The 12518-nt window shown below is 34.5% G+C and overlaps 2 protein-coding genes across 3 annotated transcripts; both read left to right on the forward strand.

Annotated features, from left to right (window-relative positions):
- Positions 1-1377: 1377 nt before the first annotated feature.
- Positions 1378-5986, forward strand: LOC125213166 (casein kinase 1-like protein HD16). Of its 2 annotated transcripts, none has more exons than XM_089068149.1 (16): positions 1378-1954; positions 2308-2439; positions 2520-2593; positions 2678-2747; positions 2851-2906; positions 3018-3092; positions 3380-3474; positions 3583-3649; positions 3747-3876; positions 3956-4174; positions 4279-4421; positions 4495-4669; positions 4787-4877; positions 4990-5147; positions 5238-5426; positions 5505-5986. In XM_089068149.1, the coding sequence occupies exons 1-16, from the start codon at positions 1862-1864 to the stop codon at positions 5562-5564; spliced, it is 1827 nt and encodes a 608-aa protein (XP_088924275.1). In that variant the 5' UTR covers positions 1378-1861; the 3' UTR covers positions 5565-5986. The 2 variants fall into 2 exon arrangements, with proteins under 2 accessions (XP_088924275.1, XP_088924276.1); XM_089068150.1 differs by having other exon boundaries at positions 3021-3092.
- A 4291-nt stretch (positions 5987-10277) lies between these two features.
- LOC125213167 (lachrymatory-factor synthase-like) lies at positions 10278-10962 on the forward strand. Its single transcript, XM_048113549.2, has one exon. The coding sequence runs from the start codon at positions 10380-10382 to the stop codon at positions 10821-10823; it is 444 nt and encodes a 147-aa protein (XP_047969506.2). The 5' UTR covers positions 10278-10379; the 3' UTR covers positions 10824-10962.
- The last annotated feature ends 1556 nt before the right edge of the window (positions 10963-12518 follow it).

The following is a 12518-nucleotide window of genomic DNA, read 5'->3' on the forward strand; positions in this document are numbered from 1 at the left end:
TGATGTATGTTTTTTTTTAATGAAATATTCGTATTTCCCGTTCGTATTCGTGTCGAATTTTAATTTCGTGAATTTTAATTTTAATTGTGAATTAATTTAATTGTGGGAAGGACTAGTGGAAGGGCTAGTGGGAAGTCCTAGTGTAGTGGGAAGGGCTAGTGATGTGGCAGATGAATGAAAAGAGCTAGTGCTGACATGACATGCAGTTTTTGTGGAAAGGACTAGTGGAGGTCCTAGTGGGAGGGGCGCCACCGGAGACAAAGAAAAGTAGTCTTTTTTTTCTTGTTAAATGAGAACAGCATTTGAATCAGAGTGTGAACACTCTTTTTCTATTTTCTCTTTCTATAATTTGAAGAGTTTTAATCTATAAAACATTTATTAGTCCAAATGCATTCTTTATAATATTTCTTGGCTTCACATCGAAAAAGCTAACTTTTCTGTACGCGTAAGAGCTCTAATGTAATTTGACTCATTCGAAATATGAAAAAAAAAATTCAAATTTAGAATTGCAAATAAATGTTTTTGTCCAATGTCAAAAATGTTGTACTAGTATCGTAAGATCAATTTGAAACTTAGAAAAAGATAACGAACTATCGAAATTATTATATACCCATCCACTCAAGAAAAATAATTACTTTTTTTTATTTTAATTTATTCATAAAAATTAATCTTTATCGATTTATAATTTTCTTTTATTATATATCTAGTAAAAAATACTACATCCGTCCACCAAAATTTGTCGCATTTTTCCATTTCCGTCAGTCCCCTAAAATTTGTCCAATTTCACTTTTACCATTTTTGGTAGTGGACTATTCCACTAACTCATTCCTACTCACATTTATAAAATTATTATATAAAAGTAGGACCCACAATCCACTAACTTTTTCAACTCACTTTTAATTACATTTCTTAAAATTCGTGTCGGATCAAAGTGAGATAAATTTTGGTGGACGGAGGTAGTAAATTAGTAGAGTTAACTTATTCATGATTTCAAATATAGTATTTTTTTTTGTTTTCATACTTATTTCATGCACTGTAATAAAATTTCATAAACAAAGGGAATGTATAAACAATATGTTTTCAAATTTTAACACTCCCAATTTTTTATTACTTCAATAAAAATACTGAAAAATGAAACATACCATAATTCGATTGGAATTGTGAAAGACACCAATAATAGTCAAAGAGAAAACTCCACAGCCAATTATATATTGACACGTCACTTCTACCAAAAATAAATACCCGCCCCACAAAAAATTAAATACAGTAAATTTCAATTCATCCGCGCCAAAAAAGTAAAAATAAATTTCTTTGGCGGTAAAAATAGTATTATTATTATTATATAATAAAAAAAACCCAATCTCTTCAACCACACTATCTCCTTCTCTCACTACCTTTTGGGTTGTAATTTTCCCCCAATTTATGAACCCTAATTTCCAAAAAAGTTAATTTCTTTCCATTTATCGATTTCAATCGCCGATTTCCTTTAGGTGTATTTTCTCCCCGTTTCACTGACGTTTCTGACCCTGACGCTGCCGATCTGAAAGTTTGGTGAGTCATAGCTCGGGTAATCTACGACGGCGTCGATGGAAGATCGCGGATATTGAGAAATTGTGTAGAGGCATGCGCAGATGTCCCTGACCTGGCCTGGATAAGGAATAATCGAGGCGAGGGAGAAATTGTACGGATTTCCAGAGGGATAGTGTATCTACAGCTGGAGGTAGGATAACGGATTTTGGTGGCGCATAATGATGGTTGTGAGAGTGGAAATGTAGGTGTGCTGTGTCTGCGGGGATAATTTTGTTAAGACTGAGAATAGTAGTTGAGCTGAGATAGTCTGGTAACCAAAGCGAGATAGAAAATGGACGAGTTCGATAGTGGCGGCCGCGGCAGCAGAGGCAGCGACAGAGGGGGGGAAGCTGAGGATGAGGGGAGCACTCCTCTCCCGGAAAAGGTAGTGTGATGTGTTTATTATGGAGAAAATGTAGGGAGTTTCCTCATATGCGGACTTTTTATGGAATGTTATTGCAATGTTTTGATTTTTATGAGCTACGTTGTACCGTTAGTGGGTGGCGACGAGGGTTGGTGAACGTGTTAAGAGGTTTGTGGGGGTGGTGATGTAGTATTATGAGTTACGTTACATATGTTGTTTATTTTGAAGTTAAAATCTTGTGTGCTAATTTGAGTAGTAGGAGACCCCCTGTCTGAAAAACATATCCTACCTTAATATCTTCCACAGGTGGAACCTTTTTTTTTCCTGCTAAATTGGCTTGTTGTAATAACTGGTGTTTGATTTATCTTTAACAGGTCCAGGTTGGTGGTTCTCCTGCATATCGGGTTGGGAGAAAACTAGGGAAAGGGGGATTCGGACAAGTGTATGTTGGTCGCCGAATCAACCCTCCAATCCCACATGAAAGAATAGGCCCTGGAGCTTTAGAGGTATATAATACTCATATGCTGATTATTTTACATGTTGTAGGGATTTCTGGTATTGATATAGCATTTTTTATTTGTTGTAGGTTGCTTTGAAATTTGAGCATCGGAGTAGCAAAGGCTGTAATTATGGACCACCCTATGAGTGGCAAGTCTACAAGTGAGTCTCACTTCTTTTCATTGTTTTGTTAATATTTGTTTGTGTATGCTTGCTCATTATGAATAATTTCTTGGGTTTTCGTAGTGCACTTGGTGGAAGTCATGGCATACCGCGTGTACACTACAAGGGACGTCAAAGTGACTACTATATTATGGTATATGATCCCCAGATATCATGTTTTTTTTTCATATTATACTATATATTATTAAAAAAAAATCTCTCTTTTTGGGGTTGGTATTAACATTTTGAACTTTCAGGTTATGGATATACTTGGCCCCAGTCTGTGGGATGTCTGGAATAACAATTCCCACACGTTAGTGTCTTTCTCCAAGACTCCAAGAAATTATGATTGTTTTTGTTCTTCCTACTAGTTTCATTTTGTCATCGATGAGGTCTTGCTCTCATGTGTAAATATCCTTTGTAGCAGAATGTCCATAGAAATGGTGGCATGCATTGCAATTGAAGCTATCTCCATTTTAGAGAAGTTGCACTCTAGAGGGTAAGTATTTTAAAGTGCATTTACTCTTATTTTGATATGATTTGATTTGATATGGCTATGACCTTTTGATGAGACTTGTTTCCAGAAATTGACTTGAGGCTTATGAATGAAATGCTAATTTCTAGGCATAACATACTAAGATATGCGTTTACTTCATTGCTACAACGATTAATATTTCCACTCTGCATTTGTTTCTTGAATACAGGGAACATAATTAGCCATTTTAAGAGTGCTGAGATTTAGAAGCTTTTTGAGACATAGTATTATAGTTTAAATGTCAATTGCAGATATGTGCACGGAGATGTAAAGCCAGAGAACTTTTTGCTTGGTCCACCTGGAACTGTGGATGAGAAAAAACTTTTCTTGGTGGATCTTGGCCTGGGTATTATTTCTTGCATGCTAAGCCTTTTATCTAAAAGAACTCGCCTATTTTACATATATTTCAATTTACAATAGAAAATTTATCCTTATTTGCCCTTTTTATTTGTAGCAACCCGTTGGCGTGATAATTCTACTGGTCTTCATGTTGATTACGATCAACGCCCAGATGTGTTTAGGTGAAAATATGATTTATAGTTTCTTGTTGTCGCTATATCCATATTGATATTTTGCTCTGTTCATGGTTCTAACATGAAGAGAACATTGATCTTGCAGAGGAACTGTCCGTTATGCTAGTGCACATGCCCATCTTGGAAGAACTGGTAGCCGCAGGGATGATCTAGAGTCCCTTGCATACACACTCGTTTTTCTTCTCCGAGGTCGGCTTCCTTGGCAAGGATACCAGGTTAGCCATCGGTCTGGAATTTATATTTTACATTTGAGTAATATATATATACTTGACAATTATTTTATGTTCTATTTAGGGTGAAAATAAAGGCTTTCTTGTTTGCAAAAAGAAGATGTCGACCTCTCCAGAATCTCTTTGTGGCTTCTGTCCTGCACCATTTAGGCAGTTTGTGGAGCATGTTGTTAACTTAAAGTTTGATGAGGAGCCTAGCTATGCTAAATATATAGCCCTCTTTGATGGGATAGTTGGTCCAAATCCTGATATCAGGCCAATAAAAACTGAAGGTGCTCAGAAGGTATTATTTGAATTGTTCGGTGTATGACTTAGGCTTGTTTCCTGACCTCGAAACTTTATAGAAGTTATGGTTTTGTTTCTTAAAACTTATTGCATATTTTGAAGCTTGTATATCAAGTGGGACAAAAAAGGGGACGGCTTATGATGGATGATGATGATGAAGAACAGCCAAGGAAAAAGGTTCGCATGGGTTTGCCTGCAACACAATGGATTAGCGTGTATAATGCTCGACGGCCAATGAAGCAAAGGTATCATGTTTTAACTGTTTACTGCTAGGTGTTCAGAAGAATAATAGGCTCCACCTTGTATCTCTTCTTGTAGATATCACTACAATGTTGCGGATGTGAGACTTTCTCAGCATATTGATAAAGGAAATGAGGATAGGCTATTTATCAGCGCTGTGGCATCATGTTCAAACCTCTGGGCCTTAATAATGGATGCAGGGACTGGCTTTACTAATCAAGTTTATGAGTTGTCACCTTTATTCCTTCACAAGGTCTCCCCCCACATCTATAATATTTGTAGCAACATTAATTTGCTTATTTACGATTGTTATTTTTTCATATAGTTTGTGGTCTGAGATAATTGGTTGTTTTTCTTGAATTAATTGCAGGAATGGATTATGGAACAATGGGATAACAACTATTATATCAGTGCACTTGCTGGGGCTAATAATGGGAGCTCATTGGTAGTTATGTCTAAGGGTTAGTTCTGCATTACAATATATGAAATCTTATTTTGATTGCATTGATGTTCTTGTAATGACTTTGACATTGCATTGATGTTCTTGTAATGACTTTGACATATAAAACACAGGTACCCAGTATCTGCAGCAATCATATAAAGTTAGCGAGTCTTTTCCATTTAAGTGGATCAACAAGAAATGGAGAGAGGGTTTCTATGTTACTGCAATGGCTACTGCAGGAAGTAAATGGGCAATTGTCATGTCTCGTGGGGCTGGGTTTTCGGATCAAGTATTTCCAGTCACTATCACTTTCAGATTGTGGCTTGTTTTAGCTGCCCTGATATAAAGTAACTGATAATCATTCTTGTAATTAATACAGGTGGTGGAATTAGACTTCCTTTATCCAAGTGAAGGTATTCATAAGAGGTGGGATGCTGGTTATCGTATCACATCAACTGCAGCAACATGGGATCAAACTGCTCTTGTTCTTAGTGTTCCAAGAAGGAAACCTGTGGATGAAACACAGGAGACTCTTCGAACTTCTGCTTTTCCAAGCACACATGTCAAGGTTAGCTTCCCTCTACTTCTTCCATTATATTTAATGAACTTGCTCTCCTTGATTCTTACAGTGCTTAATTATCTGCAGGAGAAATGGGCCAAAAATCTATATATTGCATCTGTCTGCTATGGGAGAACTGTATCCTGAGGCGTGAGAATAATGCTGAGAAATATTTAGAGGACTTAAGGAGGATTGCCAGTTACTCGTTTTGTTACGAGCAAATTTTGTTGTCGTATTGGAGAACCAGGATCCCTTTTTCTTCTGCTGCTCTGATCTGGTTGCAGCTACTGGCAATTTGATGTATGCTTACTCTGACCATCAACGTATAAAATTATATGTAAAAACCTGTGCACTGTGCTACAGCTTTGTCTACCTTAGGCAGTTTTGGATCCCCCAGTGGCTCCTGTTCCCACACTGATTAAAGTTTGTATAGCATTGAACGGTAGTTACTTTAAAGCATAGTGCACATGCCATATTTTCATTGCTGGTGGTACTATGGTACATACCTTCAGATTTTGCAATGTGGCTAGATTCTTTAAATTAAATTCAAGTTCTTCCTTTCTGAGTTATTTTTATTTGCTGAGCTGGCCCAGAGAATTCTGAGGAACGGGATTTGTGATTTGGAGTTGTGATATACTTATTGAATGTTGACTTAGGGGTCCTTCGTGCTGTATCATTTCTCTGTTTTAGTAGCATTTTGAACATGTGAATTTATAGAGCGGAATGTCGTTCTTCTTTATCAAGTATACGCCACAGGCATCTTTCCTTAATCCTTACTTGAGTACATCACTGCTCACTGGAATTAATGACATCTATCGTTTCTGCTGTTTACTGCTTATGCTAACTAGCTTTTTATTTATGTTGCATTGGCACATTGACAGAAAGAAGATTTATGAGGTGCATCAACAGATTCATGACCTCCAAAACTACAGCTCATTGCCCCTGCATTTCTTCTACTAACATTGGATTCTTGTAATTTTATGATCCCACTCTTTATTAGGTGCAACTAGCAGGCTCCTGGTCAAAACTCCTGCTGATCTGGCAGTTTGGTAATACGTTATCGTTCACACTGGTAAAATTGTTATATCTATGTTCATGTGATAAGTGTGGATTCCGTTTTGGCAAAAGGAAAGGATGTTATGTTTAGACCCTATTTCTCGACGATGCTGTCTGTTGTGGCCTAGTCTCTGTAGTTTTTACTGTGGATGCATAGCAATTACTCATGAATATTCAAGGGTTGGAATATCTGTTAGATTCTTTTATATGTGTATATATCGATCATTTGCATTTGGCTAGTGTCTTGTTTGTGTTATAGTGATCTGCAATCTTATGCCAATATTTTCACATGGCTAAGGGCAGAGTAGCCATGGAATAGTTTGTGATCACGGTGCAAACTTTACCGACTTCCCCTCGCCCCTTGCAGTCCTTGTAGAAGGGCTCGCACTCGTCCCCAGTGAATTTTGGTTTGTCCTCAATTTGGCCTTGATTTTCATTCACTGCCAACTCTATTCATTAATTTGCTTCCTTTTTTCAGATCGTTCGAGCAATTCGTAACAAGACAGCCAACTGCTGCTGAAGTTTCTGCAGCGTTTTCATGTGAAACCAATTTAAGGTATAAAGCATTTTGTGAATATTTTTGCTCTCTCTGGAATAAGAATTGGTATTCATAGTTTTAGTCTTCACCCTGTGATGACTTTCTTATTAATGACCAACCAGTCCCCAAATAATATCAAATGAGCCTTTTAACACTGTATCTTCGTCCGCAAACCATAGTCATATTTTTCAATTTTAAATTTTCGCATAAATTAGTCGCATTCTATTTTTAGTAAATTATCTAATCTAATTTTTTTCTCAATTCACTTTTTTTTTTAAAGTGTGAACTCCTTAAAACACCTAGTTTTATTAAGGAAAAAAATGCTACCCACTTAAAAAAGAAAAGAAAATTGGAACAGTGGTAGTTAGGTAGTGTTATTAATATCTGGAAGAAAAAATACTCATAAGCTGTTGAATAGTCGTTGCGAACATTAAAAATCTTTAGAAATTTACATCCATTTATGAAGGTTCGATGCAAAATGTGCAAAATGTGTTGTGATGTTCAAAATGTGCAAAATGATCAAAACTATATCCTGTTAATAAAATAAGAAAAGAAAAATACGTATTTTAATTTTGGATGCTCTTGTTCATTTGGCACTTGGCAGATGACTGAGGCAAGTTTTGTGTTTATCCTATTTTAATTATGTTATGTCATGATCGATAATTTAAATGAACATTTCACGTTGGAGCAATTACTGAATATACACTGTATAATTTAATTTTTAAATCACAGTACTATGTTATATATATACGCCAAACGTGTACGGAATTTCGTGACATCACCAACCTAAAAGTTGTTATATATTGACAACTCCAAAACGGAATATACAGGTCAGCAAAACTATCTCAATAATTTGGATGTGGCTTTTTTTTTTAACTATTTCAAGTCTTTCATGATTTTTTTTAAAACCAAAATGTCGCTTACAGAGTGAAAGGGCTTTGAAGTTTTTGTATTTGTGTCGTGAGGGAGAGAGATTAATAGTTTATTCAATTCAAAACACTATCTTCCAATTAATTTAAAAGAGGTGTCCGAATAATTTGTATATATAACCACTTTAAATAATGTCGTTTCAAATTTGCGTAAAGTATTATCAATTTTGGCAATTCCAACACTAATTTGCGAAGTTTCGGTTCTACTATAATTTTTTTAGTACTCCCTCCGTCCCGCTTTAGGAGTTCCGATTGAGTCGGACACATGTTTTAAGAGAAAAAGTGTTTGTGTGTAATAAATAAATACTGTAGTGGATATTGAGACCCACTTTTAACGCTTTATAGGAATTTTTTATTAATTTATCTCAACCGGGACTCCTAAAGCAGGACGTCCAACATTGATCAACTGAGACTTCTAAAGCGGGACGGAGGGAGTAACTTAGAAGTTTGGTTAGGATAAATGACTATATGTGTAGTGAGGAAGTCATGAATTTTGTTATATATTGTGAAATACTAACAGACAAAATTATTTAAATAACCCCTTAATTTACCCAATTTCGATTTGGTGTTGCACTTGCCATAAAAAAATCAATTATGTGATATCATATCAATCACTTTATACCATTTTGAAAATTCAATTGTAATACGCACATTTTTGTTCCTTTTCTTTTTCAAATTTGTAGTACTCACTTTTGTTCTTATCATCATCGACTTGTGAAATTTCCATTTGAAATTGGCGGTGCACAATAATTAGTGGTGGGGTAGAGAATAAATGCAAAGGCATACCAATAATAACTACACCGTTAATAAATTTGTCACTAAGAATTAAATCATATTCCTATTCATATTCTTAAATATTGTGCTCTTCTAAATAAAAAACACATTAAGAAAATTGTTGGACTATTTCTAAATACTTTATTATGCAATTTGTTAGTTTATATGAAAAGTTCTAGAGAATTTGACTATTTGATAGTTTTAGTTGGTGAAGATTCTTAGTATAAAATGATTCTCACAAAATAAAAACCGTCGAAGTTATCGAAATATAAAATTCTCATACATATCTGAATTTATTAATGCACTGGTCCATAAATAATATTATATGGTCTTGACATTTATGAGTCATCACTCATCATCATATCTATTTTATATGGAGTATTAAAAACAAACAGTAATTAAAAGGAAATATAAACTCATATTTTGTTGGGATAAGCTATTGATGAATATAATTAATTAAATCAAGTGGTGTTTACATAAAATGACTAAATCAGTTTAATTTTAGTCAATCACCAATCAATTGAATTATAAAATATATTTGCAATTTGGAAATATAAATTCAAATCGAAATCTTGACCAGTCACTATTAGTTCCACATTTTTTTAAATCTAATTAATTAATAAAATCTACTCCATTAGATGTCAAATTGCTAAGCTAAGACGAAATATATAGCACGGCATCTATATTATCCGTATCATATACGTTTATATTGCCTAGTGCTATTTAATTTACACAAATATACAAGTAGGTCCACATAAATATGCATTAATGCACATATACCATAGTACTATAAGAAATCATAATATTATATAGTTTGAGGGTGTAGTTTAAACAATTAAAATTCTCTAATATTTAATCAATAACCAATACAAATTACTATGATAGTGCCAAATTGGGTTAATTGAAAAAGAATTTCGACCAGCCATTACAATTTAGCAACCCGATAAAAATACGAAACTTTCGCATGATTTTGGTTTTATATATGTATTAAATAGAAAATATTCACCTCTAAATTTATACAAATCTTTTCTTAATTTTCACACAATGAACATTTAAGACAACATTTCTTAAATGAGCCAAACGTCCGTATCTTTTTGACACAAGTGCCCCATAAAAATATATACTTCCCGCCACTATTAAATGTCTCATTTTTCTTTTTCAGTAAGTTCGCCAATAAATGTTTAATATTTTGGTAAGTAAACTCCACATTCTACTAATTCATTTCATTCACATTTTTATTGTAAGACTAATTTATTAAAAATGATTCGTATTTTTTATTCATTTTTTTCATAAAGTAAAATTATTTCTTAAACCCAGACCGATCAACTATGAGATATTTATGATAGACGTCGGACAGATGGAATACTACATCCGTTCAGTTTGTTTCATTTTGGTCCGTCTATCAAATTGTTTTGATAAGTTAAAACTCATACTAGTACTCCATTTATTATTAATAGTAATAATAATATTTAAAATATTTATTTTTACAATTAGTCTAATTTTGACTGCCCAAATCCCAAAATACTACTCATATTTTTTTTGTCAACGAAAGGTGCCAAAAGTTTAGAACACTCCAACCACCTTAAACGACATAAACTCCCTTTCACAACAATATAAAAAAAAGCAAAAACATCATTCTCTTCATCACAAAAACACCAAAAAAAAATGGAGAAATCAGCAAAATGGGAAGGCAAAGCCAGCGCAAAGCTCCTCCGGCCCACCGCAAGCGAGGTGTGGCCGCTCGTGGCCGATTTCTTCGGCCTCCACAAGTTCCTCCCCTCCATCGACGCCTGCTTCCAAGCCGACACCCTCGTCCGCCACTGCGCCGCCGATAAACACTGGTGCCGCGAGCGCCTCACAGCCATCGACCCGGCCGAGAAGCGGCTGAGCTACGAGGTGGTGGATAGTAACATGGGGTTCAAGCGGTACGAGGCAACGATGAAGGTCGTGGACGGCGGAGATGGAGCGGGGTGCGAGATTGAATGGTCGTTCGTGGCGGATCCGGTGGAGGGGATGAGCTGCGAGGATTTGGCTAAGTATGTGGCGGTGGGGCTGCAAGGGATGGCTAGGAATATGGAGAGGGAGTTGGAAGCTCAGTTTATTAAGTGAATTAGTTTATTAGTGTTTTTTAAAAAAAATCATGTTTAATTAGTTTTTGGTTTTTGTGTTTTGGTTCAGTGTAATTGTGAATTGTGGTTGTGTTGGAAGCTTGGAATTGAGAAGAAAGAAACTTTTAAATTTTTAATCATATCCGAGTTGGCTCATATACTAGTTTTAATCTATAATTAATTAAGCGAGAAGAGAAATAGAAAGAAAAAATTGACTGGGACGACACTACTTCATTTTTGTGAATGACACACAAAAAAAATTACTCCCTCCGTCCCGCATTAGGAGTAACAGTTTGACTGGGCACGAGTTTTAAGAAATGTAAAGAAAAGTTGGTTGAAAAAGTTAGTGGAATGTGAAACCTACTTTTTTATATTGGTTTTATAATAAAATGTGAGTGAAATGAGTTAGTGGAATGTGAGACCTATTTATCATTTATGGTAAAAATGAAGTGCTACTCTTAATTGGAGACGAACCAAAATAGAAATTAGTAACTCTTATTCGGGGACGGAGGGAGTATGACTGTTGAGATTATGGACATTGGAGAATGCTACTCCATTTTTTCATTTAAAAGGAAAATAAATGTTTAATTTTTTGAGTAAAGGAGTAATGGAGTGATATAATAGGATTATAAATGATTTTTGTATTTGTTTGAAGAACGTCAATTATTGAGATTGAGAATGTGGTCGTAAATGGAATTCAACTTTCGGAATGGGTATCCATTTGGTCTTATTACGGTCTTCTTACGAAAAACAAGTGTAGAGGGCTATTCTAGCGATTCAACCTTTTTACAATATGTACCATGACTTTGACAAATTATCTTACAACTATACAATATGTATTTTACTATTTTTAATACATGAATTGTCGAGTCTAGATTAACACGTGCAATTGAACCATAATACATAATTCAATTTTCATTGCAATGAAAACCTATTGCGATTTATTATTATTTTTTCATAAATTAACATAAAAATCATGAAACTTGGTAAATTTCAATTCGTCATTCAACTCACTCCAAAATCAGCTGCAAAAATTGCAAAATTTATATTTATTCGAACTGTAATTTAAAATTGATTCCAATATGACAGCTAAAAAATCAGAGGAGGACATCCTAACCAGTGAATTAAATTATAAAAACGATGTTGTTTGATTGAAAAACACTAACAATATGGAGTATTATAGTATACATGTGGGTGACCAGATTCTTTCACCATGTGATATTTGCGAATAAATTCAAACTTGATTTCCAACTTTTTCATTTAGTTTCAATTGAGATTATAATTCAACAAAATTTCAGGATTTTTTCGACAGTTTAGTCTTTTTTTATATATACCTCGATGTGTACATTTTTAAGTATAATACTCCATGTCAGATTCCACGCAGGTGAGGTGGTGATGACGAGGATTTCTTAAAAGCGTTGTTTGTTCTCATCTTTATTTTAATAAGTTCATTGAATTTACGTTACGTCGGCATTATCTTAGTAGGATAAGGTGTCTTCATGCGATTTTTGGACTATTTATATGTTAGGTCTTGTAGTGAAGTTTTATGGTATTGGTAAAAGCGTTTTGTTAGTTTTCCCCAAATAAAATTGTTTATGTCAAATCTATGTTTACCACGTCCTATAGTTTAATTAAACATCATTGATAGTATTTCCTAAAATTGTATTGTTGCAACTTAATACTAGTATTCTATTAT

This window comes from Salvia hispanica, chromosome 3 (assembly GCF_029641045.1).
Source record: "Salvia hispanica isolate PSC_SH4W2 chromosome 3, Shi_PSC_v1, whole genome shotgun sequence".
NCBI lineage: Eukaryota > Viridiplantae > Streptophyta > Magnoliopsida > Lamiales > Lamiaceae > Salvia > Salvia hispanica.